The sequence below is a fragment of the Amblyomma maculatum genome, chromosome 2 (assembly GCF_055883805.1).
Source record: "Amblyomma maculatum isolate TAMU_Amacu chromosome 2, ASM5588380v1, whole genome shotgun sequence".
In the NCBI taxonomy this organism is placed as follows: Eukaryota; Metazoa; Arthropoda; class Arachnida; order Ixodida; family Ixodidae; genus Amblyomma; species Amblyomma maculatum.
This window is the reverse complement of record NC_139345.1, coordinates 176,786,411-176,802,211: the sequence shown is the minus strand read 5'-3', so window position 1 is coordinate 176,802,211 and position 15,801 is coordinate 176,786,411. Positions and strand designations below refer to the sequence as shown.

Sequence of the window (15,801 nt, the reverse complement as noted above, 5' to 3'; positions counted from 1 at the left end):
TCAACCCACTCGCATAATGAACCCACCCTCCACTTTTGCACCCGAGAATTTGAAAAAAAAAATTAAAAAAAATGCGTTAAGGCCAGCTCGCTCACATGCAAGCGACTGGGCGATCTCAGCGACGAGCGGCAGCGACAGAGCGAAAATTTTCAAACTCGTTGGAACTGCGTCCCTCTCGCCGCTCGAGCCACCGCGGCAGCTCAAAACAAAGTTTCTGTGTCGCCGCGGCGGCAGAAATCGCGAGCATTTTCGCTTGCATGTCGATGGCTCGCGTCAGTCCGTTTCGGTCGTCTCATCCACAGCTCATTGGCAGCGTGCCAAGATGCTGCGCAGCGATAACGTCAGGGTGCGTTTATCTTTTGATAGCTCCTGCGGTGGTGGGGAGCGAACTTGGCAGAGTGCCTGTGATGGCTTGATTGCACAAGCCTGGTTCGATTTATCACGCCGCGCTTGGGGCGGGCGTCATGATCGCAGCAGCTGACCGCGTGCTTTCGCTGATTCATACATGCAAGGATAAATGATAAAAAAAAAAATAAACATCCCCGCAAAAAAAAAAAAAAAAAATCTGCCGCTTCTTAACATCCGCAGCCGCCATATCTTACGCTACGCCGCGCGTACAGCTAAACGATAAAAAAAAAAAAAAAAAAATGACTCTCGCAAAAAAAAAAAAAAAAAAAAAAAAAAACAGAGCTGCCGCTTTTTAACATTTGCAGGCGCCATAGCCACGTCAGCCGCCGCGCCGCCGCATGCAGAGGGTTCGCAACACACGCTGGAGAAAGCGTCCGACGTCTGTTTGAAAACGGGCTGAGCTGGCTTGGCGCATGCGTTGCGCGTGCTGAAGGAGAGGGATAGCTTGGCAAAAGAATGGGCACACCCACGCACATGGCTTGCAAACATTATGTGTTGGCTCGCGGGAAACGACAACTGCAGATGCGCGCGCCTTTGGGGAATGGGCGCGGTGCTGCAAAGACCAGCCGTCGCCTTCAATTCCTTCCGCGCGTGGCTTGAAAACGTCACGCGGCAAACGGCCAAGGGGGATGCGATCGCCTTTGGGGAAGGCACACTTTCCAGTACGTGGTGCGGAGTTCGATATATCGAACGACCGGTGAAATTGAAATCGATATATGACTCTGCTTTCCTATACTTTTACATGGGATTTTCAAGGGGATATTTTGTGAGTTCGATATAACCAAAATTCGATATATCCGGGTTCGATATAACCGGGTTCGACTGTATCTTTTTGTACAGGACAGCGTGAATGTATATATCTGACAAGTTTTTGTCAACAAAGTTTGTGGTAATTAGGGAGGAAGAGGGAAATTGTTACAGAGTAAAATGGGCACTGTGAGAAGTAAACATTTGCAAAAATTTTAATTGTTTATGTAGTTGGCTTGCTTTAGTTATACAAGTGCTTTTGTCGTGTAAGTGAAGTGGTGGTTACTTTCTTTTATGAATATCTAAAGGGACAGTGAGAACAAATGGAATTGTGTGTAAGATTACTGCATTTCAATGATAGCAACCCTATTTTGTGCTGGATTTGGAGCGCTTTTGGGCGAAAAGAGGCAAACAAATAAAAAAAAGGGGGGCTGTCATCACTGACCGATTTCGCGAGTTAACTGAGATGCTTTTCCACAGCTTTTATGGGCATTGATATTGGAGAATAAGGTGCACTGTCTCATTCCCTTCAAAACAGGGATCATGAAGCCCGCCTAATTGTAATGGCAGAAGCTTGAATTGAGTGGCAGGGAAATTGTTAACTATTTTCCCAGCAGTAAGTGCATATCATTACTTGAATAACAGCAACATGCACAGAAACAGCAAGAGAACCTGTTTTTCTAGTTGAAACAAAAATTGATTGAGATTGTTTTCAATGCTTTGTAAAGTTTCTGTTTACTTGGTTGACTACAGCATATGTAGCACAAGTTTCAACCCTGCAAGGAAAGCTTGCCCTGCCACTGTACATTTATTTTTCTATAGTTTTTTTAGCGTGTGTTCAGCTTTACCTTGCAGCAGAAAAATTTTGTTACTCTGTGTCTTACAAAATGCAAATAATTTTTGCTAACCTCTTATGGGAAAGTTCCTCCACTGTACAGAGCCTTGAAATGTGACATTTTGCTGCGATGTTTTTGTATTGCCACTATAGTGCAGCTAATACAAGTATGTCCACTAGTAATGAGTACCCTCGAGTCCATGCATATCTAAAAAATATGGCCCGCCGGGGTGGCACAGTAGTTACGGCGCTCGACTACTGTTCCCAAGGACGCGGGATCAAATCCCGGCCTCTGCGGCCACTTTTCGATGGAGGCGAAAAGCAAGGCGCCCGTGTGCTGTGCGATGTCAGTGCACCTTAAAGAACCCCAGGTAGTCGAAATTTCCGGAGTCCTCCACTACGGGGTCTCTCATAGCCTGAGTTGCATTGGGATGTTAAACCCCACAAACCAACCACAAACCAACCAAAGAATATGGTTGCCAGAAATTGTTGCTCTGTTGGCCTTTCCTTTAGCTTAAATTTCAATTAGGAACAGGAACTCATAACATGAAGTAATTTCTTGTTGTACTGTTTTCTTTGAAACCATTTCTTTTTTCATAATTTGTGCAGAAAACAAATCAGTTTTCTGAATTTGAGCAAGGGGAAAACATGGAGGCTCCATCTGCCACTGTGTTTGCTGAGTGTGCACGCCTGCTCGCTTGGAGCTTTCCCTCTTTGCTTTCTGACCCAGGTGGTGCTACATGGCCTGTATTCGAGCGACCACAACCAAGTGCTGACCTTTGACCGGCCAGTCGGTGCTGTGGCTATTGACCCAAACTTCTACCGATCTGGTTCGGGCAGGCGCTTCATGACTGGCATTGACAAGGTATGCTGGGGACAGGTCTGCTTGGTTTTTTCCATGAGATCTTGACCTTTTTTAATGCACGCAGATTGATAGCAGGTTTTTTTTTTATATGTTTAAGGCGCATTCCAACAGCATTGTAGCAGGAGCATCAGCCAGAGGCAGAGGACAAAGCATTCTTCTCTCGAAGATGTTTTTATTTTCCATGATGCTGATGAATAAACTGAGAGGAAATTCATGCTGAATTGGAACATCAAGTCTGGAACCACACATGCTTTTTGAGGATTGCACTACCTGTTGTAACTCGTGCGGGGGTTCTTTAGCATGTGCAAGTGCATTTTCTGTAGTAACAAGAGAACACATCTAGACCGACTCATCACTGGCAGATTTAGACCATGGGAGAAAAATTAGCAGAAGAATAAAGGAAAAGGTTCAAGGGGATCTTCGGTATGAAATAAGTCAAGAGGGAATTCGGTCTAATATTAACATAGAAAACAGTCGAGCATAATGTCAAATCCTTGACCAGAAAAAAGGACACTGCAGTGAATGTTAGCGGAGAACTGGAAGAAAAATGCACAGAGGCCTTTGTTACACAGAATGCTCACAGAATAGATATAGCGTGTGGTGTGTTTTAGCTTGCCATTTTGAGGCAGCATGAGAATTCAAATGGATAATTTGTTATCGAGGCTATTTCAAAAGAACATGCTCGAGGGGGTTTAAATGTGCTTTTATAATTGCCCAGCCTGTAGAAGCAAGCAGATTTTTTTTGGTTGAAAATCCTGCAGTGTTTCTGCTTGTAATTAACCCACTGTGATCGCCCATTGACTTCGGCGTTCAGCTGCTGCTTTCAAAATTGTAGGATCAAGTCTCAGCCATGACGGCAATGCGCAAAATATTCCCTTGTATGCTGTGTGACGTCAACACATGTTAAATAACCACAGATGGTCTAAACCACGCCTGCGTGATTACAGTTGAACCCGGATATACAGTTGAACCCGGTTATATCGAACCCGGATATATCGAATTTTGGTTACATCGAACTCGCGGAATATCCCCTTGAAAATCCCATGTAAAAGTATAGGAAAGCCACATCATATATCGAACTCAATTTCACCGGTCGTTCGATATATCGAACTCCGCACCGCGCACTGGAAGGTGGGCCTTCCCCAAAGACGATCGCATCACCCTTGGCCGTTTGCCACGTGACGTTTTCAAGCCACGCGCGGATGGAATGAGGGGACAGTTCGGCGACGGCTGCTCTGGGCAGCGCCACGCCCATTCCTCAAAGGCACGCGCATCTGCAGTTATCGTTTCCCGCGCGCCAGCTCATGACGTTTGCAAGCCATGTGCGTGGGTGTGCCCATTCTTTTGCCGAGCTATCTCTTTCCCTCAGCACGCGCAACGCATGCGCCAAGCCAGCTCAGCCCGTTTTCAGACAGACGTTGGACGCTTTAGCGTGTGTTGCGAACCCCCTGCGCACGGCAGCTGCCGTGGCTCTCTCTCTCTCTCTCTTTTTTTTTTCTTTTTTTTTGCGAGAGTCGTCCATTTTGATCGGTGTGCTGTACGCGCGGCGTAGCGTAAGATATGGCGACTGCGGACATTAAGAAGCGACAGGCCTTTTTTTTTTTGGCGGGAGTCATTTATCCTTGCATGTATGAATCAATGAAAGCACACGGTCAGCTGCTGCGATCATGATGCCCGCTCCAAGCGCTGCGTGATAAATCGAACCAGGCTTGTGCAATCAAGCCATCACGGGCACTCTGCCAAGTTCACTCCCCGTCACCACAGGAGCTATCAAAAGATAAACGCGCCCTGACGTTATCGCTGCGCAGCATCTTGGCACGCTCCCGAGAAATGAGCTGTGGATGAGAGGACCTAAACGGAGTGACGCGCGCCATCGACATGCAAGCGAAAACGCTCTCGATTTCTGATTTCTGCCGCGGCGACAGAGAAACCTTGTTTTGAGCTGCCGCGGTGGCTTGAGCGGCGAGAGAGACACAGTTCCAAGTCTGAAAATTTTCACTCTGTTGCTGCCGCATCGTCGCTGAGATCGCTCAATCGCTCGCATGTGAGCGAGCTGACCTTAAGGGGAGATGCTCCTCGAAGATACTTTTTTCTTAATATTCAACCTATGATTATGAAACTTATATCATTGATAAGGATTTTAATGCAGATTCCAAATATGGTCTTAGTTTTTATGTAGCATGCATAGTTTTTGTGTAATAGAGTCTTCAAAAGTAAAATATAGGGCTTTTTGTGCACACTTTCTTGAGGATTAAATTTATGTTTAGAGTAGCTTGCAATAGCTCATTTTGCATCTTAGGTTTAGTAGTATGAGCAAAACTACTTGAAATTTGATTACAATATCCTGTATTCGCAAAAAAATTCACTAACATCAAAAGTGTACATTCTGGGTGCTGCTAGTCAACATTTTGAATTTTTGCCAAAAAATGTAGAAGAGATATTGACAATCCAGATAGATATGCCCATTCTGCATACTTTGAAGAAGCTGTGTGCAAAATTTTATCCAAATCTGAGAATTCTACGCACTTGAAAGTTTGTGCACAAAATGTAAAAAATGCTGAAAATTAGAATTGGAGAAAAACGCATCTGAAAGTTTGAAACATCTGCATTCTTGAAAAACATGACACAAGCACATGAAATTTATTCACAAAATACAAAAATAAAAAATACAAAAATACGAAACTGCAGGAGATGCTGTCGGAGAGAAGAAGGCTTACTCTTCCTCTCCAAGCAGACGGCAATGGCGGGCGCTCCCACGTTCTCGAGAGGCAGACGCGCGAAAGTTGACGATGTGCGCGAAAAATTGCAGTTTCTCGAGTCACCTTGGCTCAATAAAATGGATTTTTTATTAACTTCGCGTTCGAATTTTGCCTTGATTTTTGGGGGGATTGTAGCTGAATGCCCAAAGATAATTTTGCAGTAAAAAACCGAAAATTGAAAAATGTCACGAAAAACTCGCTTTTTCGACGTGCATCTCCCCTTAACGCTTCTTTTTTTTTTTTTTGTTATTCTCGGATGCAAAAGTGGAGGGTGGGTATATTATGCGAGTGGGTTGATTACGCGACAAATGCGGTATCGCTTTTTCGCATCGTAAGTGCCGCCACAAGCCAATTTCTGTATATCGAATTATCCATATATCGAACTATTTCGTGATCCCCTTCGAGTTTGATATATCCGGGTTCGACTGTATTGAACTCAAGGGGATCACGCGATAATTCGATAGATTGATAATTCGATATACAGAAATTGGCTCAAGACGCCACTTGCGATCGGGATAAATGATGGCGTATTTATAACCAACCCGCCACTTTTGCTTCCGAGAATTGAAAAAAAAAAAGTGTTAGTCGATGGCGCATCCCTTCGCTTCAGCCGTCGCATCCGCAGCTCGTTTATTGGCAGCGCGCCAAGGTGCTGCGCAGCGATAACCTCATGGCGTGTTTACCTTTTGACTATACTTTTGATGTTAGCTCCTGCGGCGGTGGGGAGCGAACTCGGCACAGTGCCCGTGATGGCTTGATTGCACAGGCCTGGTTCGATTAATCATGCCATGCTTAGGGCGGGCAGAGTCCACTGCCATAAAATTGTTGAAAAGTGTTATAGCTGCAAATGCCATTTGAAGCGAACAATGCTAAAAGCCGGTGTCATGATCGCATGCTTTTGTTGATTCATAGATGCAATGCTAGACGACTTTCACACAAAAAAGATATGCCGCTTCTTAAAATGCACAGCCACAATAGCTTACGCTATGCCGCATGTTCAGCACAATAACAATAATGGACGACTCTCACAAAAAAAAGAACAAAAAAAGATCTGCCGCTTCTTAACGTCCGCAACCATCAGACCTTATGCTACGCCACACATTCAACACGACCACACATGACGTGCATCGCACACCACCCGCCGCTCGCGCACAGAGGGTTCACAACACACACTGGACAAAGCATCCCACGTTCAGGCCACGGATTGAGCTGGCTTGTCAGCGCATGAATAGTGCGTGCTGCTGTGAACGAAGACCAGCAAAGAGAGGGGAAGGGAGAGAGAAAGTTCAGCAGAAAAATGGGCACACCCCTCTATCGCATTGTTTCCCATCTCCAGAATACCACGGCTGCACTGCCTGCGTCTGCTCCGTACCGGCCGTTGCTAAACTGATTCCCTCTCATTCCTTCACGCACATGGCTTGCAAACGTCACATGCTGGTGCGCGGCAAACGATCACTGCATATGCGCACGCCTTTGAGGAAAGTGTGTGGCACTGCTCTAGACCAGCCATTGCCGAACTGTTCTGTCTCATTCCTTTCATGCTTGGCTTCAAAACATCGCGTGGCATACAGCTGAGGGTAATGCGATCGTCTATGGGGAAGGCACACCTTCCACTACGTGGTGCTGACTTTGATACGTCAAACGATCAGTGAAATTTGAGTTCGATATACGATGCAGCTTTTACTTTTACATGGGGCTTTCAAGGGGATATTTTGTGAGTTCGATATAACTGAAATTTGAATTATCATGGTTCGACTGTAGTTTATAAATGTGAAAATTCAGTCCTATAGTCAGTGCATTTTATACCTGATTCGATTCAGATGTTTGCTATTGGAAATCTTGAAAGTATTTGTTTCCAGCAAAGATTCATGGAATACTGTCTTCGCGTGATTTCAGTATAATGCACCTCCTTCAGTGCGCTAAACTGAAATGTGAAAAAGTGAAGTGTTCAAGCAGTATTTCTTTTTTTGGTTTTCGATTAAATATCCAGTGAAGGAGTGTAGGAAGGAGCAACTAGTAGAGGTAGTCTTTGCCCAGCGGAAGCCAACTCTTATAACTGACAGTGTTGGCAATTCAGTAGCGATGACTACACAGTCACTGACTGGCGGTGGTGCCTGTTGCTCAGGTGGTGCTGCACGAGAAAGGGTTCCTGTCACGCTACCGCACCACCATCCTTCACCAAGGCGAGGGTCTGGTACGCAACATTGCCTGGAAAGGGCGCTTCGCTGCATGGGGAACCGACCTGGTGAGGCACTGCTCCTACTTCCTGTGTCTCCCAGGGCTAATGTGAGCTCATAGTGTCCACGACTGACTCGGGCGAAAGTGCATCAGTGAGCTCAAGCGAGCTCGAGTGAATTATCAATGAGCTCATCAATTCATTTGGCTGAAGATTGTACCGGAGCTCATGCTGATAAACAACAGCGCTGTATCTTCAGTTCCTGGTGACCATAGTCACATGGTGGGGCAAATGGCAGAGGTGGTTCTGTTTCAATGTACTGTGTGGCATTCAGAAACACCATCTCGCACAGCTATATTGTTGCTGTACAGGATGAAGTTCCCCACATCGTTATATTCAACAAGGGTGCAGTGTGTGCAAGGATTGATGAGCCTAGAATGTGCACTTGGAACCCCTTTAATGGTGGCACAGCTTTCAGCAAAAATTTCAACATTTCTTGCTCAATATATGTGACACTGCAAGCTTATTGGAAAAATAATGATTACCCTTACAGAATTGCATGGTTACATCTCAAGAATATTTTTTTCTACAACATAGTTTCTTTCTTCAATCTTGTTAAAGCCTGAGGAGTTCACGAGATATGGCAGAAGGCTGGCTCGATATTTGTTGTGTTTCTGCTGGCACGCTACAGCTACAAGTCAAGAAATTTTGAATAATTTTTCTACCTGCAAGGCACAATTTTTCAGTTTTGAACTTTGGATCGCTGTTGCTGTGTATGTGTTTAGAATTAAAAAAAAAAAAAAATGTTGTACCATAAATTGAAAACTAAGAAATTTGGAAAACAAAGACCCTCTTGACTTGCAGTATGAATCCAGGAATGCAACAAAAGGAATGGGTGAGAATTTATAAAACAATCTTGAAGAAATCTGCTCTACAAGATGATCATCTAGGAGTAGACGGAGAAAAAAAGAGTAGCGAAAGCATGTGTTTAGCCTTATTGGCTTATGGTTTTACTTTGTCTTTAGAAGTTGGATAAAGACAACAACGTGCCATCTATAGGGCAAGAGTGTGTTGCATTCTGCACGCGGGGATTGGCTGTGGGGATAGCTACGGTGTTTCATACTCGCTTCCCACAAGAAATCCCTAGGTTCAAATCGGCTCCTCTGACGGTTCTTTTTGGTGTGAAAGCACTATAAGTGGCCATAATAGCATTAGGCGATTTTGCTAGGCTCCGAACCACTGGATCAGGGCTTCTGCACTAAAATTGGAAATTGTTTGATTGCTTCCACTTCTGCACTAAAATTGGAAATTGTTTGATTGCTTCCACATTATGCAGAGGTTGCTAGACAGTCTTAGAGTAGTTGCCATGTGCTTTAGGAATTCAACTTCTGGACTGCGTACAGGCTTACAAACAATGCAAGTGTTTAAAGGAAATGCTTTTTCTGGCAAGCTTTTGCAATTTCAAAGCCGCATCCTTCCTTGAAGAGACAGAGAAAAAGGATTTAGAAGTGCCTATCAAACGGTCACTTTGTGTAGAGCGAGTGCCATCGAGCATGCATGCCGCGTACAAATCCTCAAAAAGAAGCCAAGGATTTGCAAATAAATTTTTTACATTGCCATTCTCATGCCTCATGGCTACCACTGGCACCGGTCTTTCGTGCAAATTCTGCTCCCGAACATTCTAAGGCATGTGTAATGTCACAGGGAAGGGGCTGTCATTGGTAAAGAATTTGCGGCAAAAGTGTTGTGCACACTAAGCAGGAGACTATAGCACGTCTGGCTCCCTTTCCCTTCACTCCTCTACTGTCAAGCTGTGGCAAGAGAAAAAAAAAAAGACAGAGTGGTGCAGAACTTAGTCGGATTGGCTTGGTGATGCATTCTTGGGCACAGTGTGGCATCAGTCTGCTCTCTTTATGTTTCTCTCGCTCGACCCACTGCATGAATCGAGAGGGAAAATGTGGAGGCAGTTTAGCAAATGTGTCTCATGCTACATATGCTAGATTAAACATTTTTGCAAAAGGATAATATGGTGATCGATATCTATGAGTGTCATCGGCTTTTCTTACCTTCTATTGACGTCATACAGTGCCCTGTAATGGGAAAGGCACTTGCATTTTACTGCAAAGCATTGCGAGTGCCATTAGGCGGAATGCTGGTGTGTGTCTCTGCATGGCCATTGAGTGAAGCCTTGCGTGTCCCCAGCAAGCGTGAGCCTAGTGTATAATCATCCCATGACCAGAAGTGAAGAGCTGGGAGCCTCAATGCCCACAAGTGAACCATGAGTGCACAGTGAGGGAGGGAAGGAGAGGGGGTCAGAAGTGAGCATGCGATAGTTGATCACATGAGGGTGTGTCGTTTTCCAATGCGGCACTTCAAGCAGTGCAAATAACGTATGATGCAACAAAGCAACTTTCCAGCTATGCGGGGCAGTCGAAGTGGACAGCTTGAAATCAAACAGCATCATTATGAGCGTGCATTCTGCTTGTGCTATTAATCGCATCAGACCACCTCAGTGCCTGTCTCCTCTGAGTGACAGTAACTTTCAAAATACATCTTTACGCACTGTAGTTTTGTGTCCAACATGCGAATCTGTCTCACTTGATGACAGTGCTGTGTCAGGCAGGATGTTCACAAACACAGTGGTGCTTTACACATAGTTTTTGTGACATGTGGCAATCACTCATAGTCCTTTACTTTCACTGCCTTCTGTGCAGCTGAAAGACCTTCTCTCTAATAGACCTCTCCCTGTTTGCAAACAATTTGACGTCAGGGAGGCATGTGGCAATGGAGGCGCGCCGGGCTTAGTGGGCAAAAGCGCTCCTTTCAGCCGGATCTCCCTGCTGCAAGGAGCGGCGGGAAGCTGCCCGCTGCTGTGCAATTTTTGCTTCAAATCTTGCAATAGCCATATTCACATCCGCCACAATATGCGGCACTCCTTAGTACACGCACCTGTTAGCAATTTTTGCCTTGAAAAAGATGACAGCCTCGGTAAGCATGCATGCAATTATTTTTGTTCAATGAACTGGCACGGCCGCTTGCGGACGACTTGAAGTCCAGACGCTTGAAACTCGTAGGACAATAGCAGACTGGAAAACGAGTCAATGCAAGCATATTACAAACATCATTTTTTTTTTCTTTTTTTTTAATCTTCGCAAAATCTACTGTGAGCCCCATGAAGCGTAGGCAGTTATGAGCGGAAACAGCAGTGCACGCGCCAGCTTCGTGCTTGGCTGGATGGCTTCCATCCCATGTAGTAGTAGTAAGTGGTTTTATTATAGAATAAAATAAAAATATAATTTAAAGGAAGGAAAAAGATTTTTTGCCTGCCCCGCTATCTGCATTCGAAATGAGCTGGAGCACCTGAACTGGGGCGGCGGAAATAAAGGGATAGCAAAGAGACGGGTAAGAGAAATCAAAGAGGTGAGCGACAGGGAGAAAGGACTGTTATCCCAAGCACAGACATTTTTAGTTTTTTTTATGTTCGGCCAGACAAAGAAAAAAAATTATTTCCGCCTAGTCGTGTAGTACTGTCACCAAAACTGTTACAAGGAAGCTAGCAATAACACGCGGATGAGTCCCGTGGTATGGAAAGTAACAAAACGCGATTTGTACCACAAAATAATATTCATGCAAGGCGCACAAACATTCATAAGGGCGCTTAAATGATTTCAGTAAAAACACTTTTCGCTTGGGACATGATAGCTTTTGAACTAGCTATATAACGATTCCGTCAAGGGATGCTGTGGTACTTCTGCGATCACGCAACTGGCATGACCTTGGGAGCCGTTTGGTGAGAGAGCTAGCTTCTTCAACATGGCCTACTGAACTGGAATAAATTCAATGCCGAGCAAGGATCTCTAAAAGCGTTGCAATTGATCGTTTGCCGCCAGGGGCCTTTTAGAGCGCGATTGGCCAGCATTCAGTACGATTCGTTCGGAAGGGCAATAAAGCAAACTAATGAGTGCTTGTTCTTTTTCCCATAATTATGCGAACGCACTTCTATGCCAGAAGGATGTGCTTACGGTCAAGAACAATGTCGAGGCCTGCCGGCACACGACGTTTGTCGCTTGGCTCTTTGCGTAGCTCAAAAACACATTTGGACCGCATATAGAACGGAAGAAACATGTAGTTAGTCATCTGCGATTGAATATCGCATCACATCACGTGGGATCTGGCGACATTGCGAAAAGCACAGCAAGTTGTCACCAGACGAGGCCAAATCCTCCACACCATGCCACCAGCAGCGGAATGTTTTGCCCAGCAAGGGGCGGTCGCCCCCCCTCGCCCCTCCTCCGAAGCGTCATTCGTGACATAGGCTGGGAGAGGTCTATTGGAAGGTTACGTCTGCAGTACTAAACATATTCCCCAGTGTTGCACAATGGCTGACAAAATTATAAGCTCTGTAACTCGTACACCTCATGGTGGTAAGCAGTCAGGCATCACTGTGTTTTGCGGCTATGTAATTTTGCTGGATTCTGTTTTGCTGGGTAAGATCTTTTTTCTGCATATGCTGTTCAGCTTACTTCTACCATTTTGAATCCACTGAATCCACATTTAATGAAAAAAGATTCATTGAAAGTCCTTTGCACAGTATCTTTATGTGCTTCATATTTCAGTTCAGTCGTTCAGTCGTGTCCGACTCTTCGTGACCCTATGGACCATATCACGCCACGCTTTCCGGTCTCTCACTATCTTCCTAACATCACATAACTTCATCTGCAGCGCCTCGAGGATGCCATCTAACCATCGCGTTCGCTGCCTACCCCTTCTCCGGTGACCCTCAACCTTTCCCAACATCAAATCTTTCTCCAGCGACTCCTCTCTTCTCATCAGATGACCAAAGTAGCTGAGCTTTAACTTTAGAATTTGACCTTCTAATGAGCAGTCGGGGTTTATGGTCGACAATATCGACCGATTTGATCTTCTGGCAGTCCAAGGAACTCTCAAGAGCCTCCGTCAGCACCACAATTCAAACGTGTCATTTCTTCGGCGGTCAGCCTTCTTCACAATCCAACTCTCGCATCCATACATCACAACTGGAAAGACCATAGCACGAGTTATACGGATCTTGGTTGGCAGTCTGATGTCTCTGCTCTTTACTAGGCGGTCAAGGCTAGCCATGGCTCTCTTTCCCAAAAGCAGGCATCTCCTAATTTCATGGCTGCAGTCTCCTTCCGGGTTATCTTGGAGCCCAAGAAGAGAAAATCTATCACAGCTTCCACTTCTTGTCCCTTGATGCTCCAGGACTTGATGGGGCAAGACGCCATGATCTTTGTCTTTTTAATGTTCAGTTTAAGCCCAAACTTCTCACCCTCTTCTTGTACGCGCATCAGAAGTCTCTTGAGTTCCACTTCACTTTCTGCCATTAAAGTGGTATCATCCGCAAATCTAATGTTGTTGATACGTTTTCCAGCAATCTTCACTCCAGCTGAAGACTCGTCCAGACCGGCCTTCTTCATGATGCAGTCAACATATAGGTTAAATAGGCAGGGCGACAGTATGCAGCCTTGTCTCACTCCTTTCTCAATCGGGAACCAATCAGTAAGACCATGCTGAGTTCTGACTGTGGCCTCTTGTCCTTCATACAGGTTCCTGAAGAGACAGATGAGGTGAATTGGAACTCCCATCTCTTGGAGAGCTTGCCACAATCTGCTGTGATCTACGCAGTCAAACACTTTCGCATAATCAATAAAGCAGAAGTAGATGAGCTTCTGGAACTCTCTTGCTTTTTCCATGATTTACACAATTATAAAAAAAATAAAAGCTTTGTGGAGGTGTTTTCGGCACCAGATAGGGTGGCTCAGAGTAGGGGAACTGGTGATTGTTGAGAGGCCTTTTTCCTGCCCTGAAGATTATCTGCATGCTAATGATGATAATGAGGAGAAGGACGATAAAAGGTGATCGAGCACTCCTTACTTGAAGTTTTCAAGAATGATTCTTTTTTCTCATGCCTCTTAAGTGGAAAGGAAGGCGGCAGAAATGTCATTTTGCATTTTTGCTCGGGTACACATTATGCTGCGTTGCACACCAGCCTTGGCTGCATATCTTGTTACCACGGTGGCCAAGGCTGTCATGATACAGTCCAAATTATTGGACAAGGAAGAACAAAAAAAAAAAAATTTCAGCCGATTTCCATAGTTATTCAAATGCGAAGTAGGTGCGTAGCTTTGCTTAACCACTGTACTTCAGCGCATCAAGCACGGCGAACCTGCGCCACAGTGCCTGACGGCCTGGCTTCATCCATTGCGAAGCGAAGCAAACGTCCGCGTCCTCAGCTTTCCTTATACCATCTTTAGAAATGAACTGAAACAGGCACAGTGTGCTTCTTTACAATGCACTGCTCGCGGCAGAAAGGTCTGGGGTGGGATCATCGGGGAAGAGAAAAAGTGAAGAGGGAAACGCGCTTGAGGGCAAGCACCAATTAAGGCGCGGAGGTAAACACAAGCAGCTTCACGATGCGCTGAGCAGCTTGGAGCCGAGGTCCAGGGAGCACCGTGCTTGCATATCTGCTGTCCGTGAAGGCTCAATGATTGATGGGAGGGAAGAGATTCCAAAGTTGAGGAGGACGCACTAGCGACACACGACTGCTTATGAAACGCTGCCCAGTGACAGCCGCCACGTCCGCAACGTATACGCCCCTCTCTCACTATCTTACTCTCTCACTGGGTGCATCTATGCGGCCACTCCGCTCCCTCAGTGTTACGTCGCGTGATGCGGGCATCGCCACATCCCCTTCCTCCTCTTCAAGTTCAAGCAGAGGCAGATGGACAGAGAGAAAGCGGCATGTGCTGCAGCTGTGCGGCCACTGCGCCTCCTCAATGCTGAGCCGTGCGGTGCGTGCGTCGCCACCTTCTCTTTCTTCACTTCAAGCTCACGAAGAGAGAGAGAGCGGCTTCGGACAGACATCAGCAAAATCCGTGATTGCGGCTAGTAGTGCTACGCACTAAAAGAAGTGTTGTTGCTGTATAAAATCTCGAGGCATAATGGCTGTGTCTCATGTATCAGTATACTTTTCTTTCTGTCCTAGCTGTCCTTGTGATTGCACAGCTGACCTTTTGGCATGATTGTGAGCATTTTTTGCAAGGTTTATGGTCAACATCAGCAGTTTGCAATTGAATTAACAGCAATTCAAATGTGGCATGGAATCAACCAGTATGTAGCTGTCTGCCAGCAGGTGTAGGTTTGGTGTGGGAGTTTCTTAGCACGTGCTGTAACCATGCCACTCATTCTATCTGCTGTCATGATCGTGCCCTCTCAAAGTGGGGTTTAAGGGAGTTACCCATCTGAACTGTCTCCATTAGTATTACGCTCTGTTTTGTGCCTTCCACTGGGCTGTTGTATATACTCTGTCATCTGGTTGTGCAAGCAATGAATGGTCAGGGTAGATGCAGGCCGGGCACAGTTGGCTTGCCTGTGGGCAATAAGTGTACCATTTAATGTCGTGATAAGGATAAGGACAGTGCTGCCAGCAACACCTGTTGTGGTGAGCATTGTCTCACCAAATGTTTCTGGGATGGCTATGTTGGGCAATGCTCATTCCCAACATCATCCAGAGGGTATTCCTGTTGCCTCTGCTATTATGACAAGCTATGCCTGGCCCGTTTAGCTGGCAGACTGTTTTAGATGCTGCCTGCCAATACCTGCAGACGGTCCTGGTGTACGACATGCAAGTGCTGGATGCCATCTGCATAATCCGCCGGGAGCTCGACCCCCTGTGAGTTTGCCCTCCATCATATCAGTGTCTGCACATGCTGTTTATCTTCATCAGTCAACCTTGTGAGCTAATTGCCGGGTGCCTCATTTTTTCGCCCATGCAGTTCCAGAATGGGATGTGGTTTTGTTGTCGGCTTTATTTGTGTTAAGCTCGAGCACTGCGTGACAAGGTGCCATTGCGGTGAACTTCCATGGCTTACAGGCTCCAAGGAAAGTATGGTGGTCATTTCAAGGTGTTTGTACAGAACGAGCAAGGTATTTTGCTGGGAACGAGGCACCTCAACTGTCACAGAGTGCA

At 45.7% G+C, this 15,801-nt stretch overlaps 1 protein-coding gene across 2 annotated transcripts in view; it reads left to right on the top strand.

The window, feature by feature from the left end:
* lt (vacuolar protein sorting-associated protein light) overlaps window positions 1-15,801 on the top strand; it is a 101,239-nt gene that overhangs the window by 15,796 nt on the left and 69,642 nt on the right. For both annotated transcript variants that reach the window (XM_084595538.1, XM_084595537.1), the window contains exons 6-8: window positions 2,721-2,855; window positions 7,740-7,859; window positions 15,437-15,504. In XM_084595538.1, coding sequence (XP_084451664.1) covers window positions 2,721-2,855; window positions 7,740-7,859; window positions 15,437-15,504 — 323 coding nt within the window. The remainder of the gene's footprint in view (window positions 1-2,720; window positions 2,856-7,739; window positions 7,860-15,436; window positions 15,505-15,801) is intronic.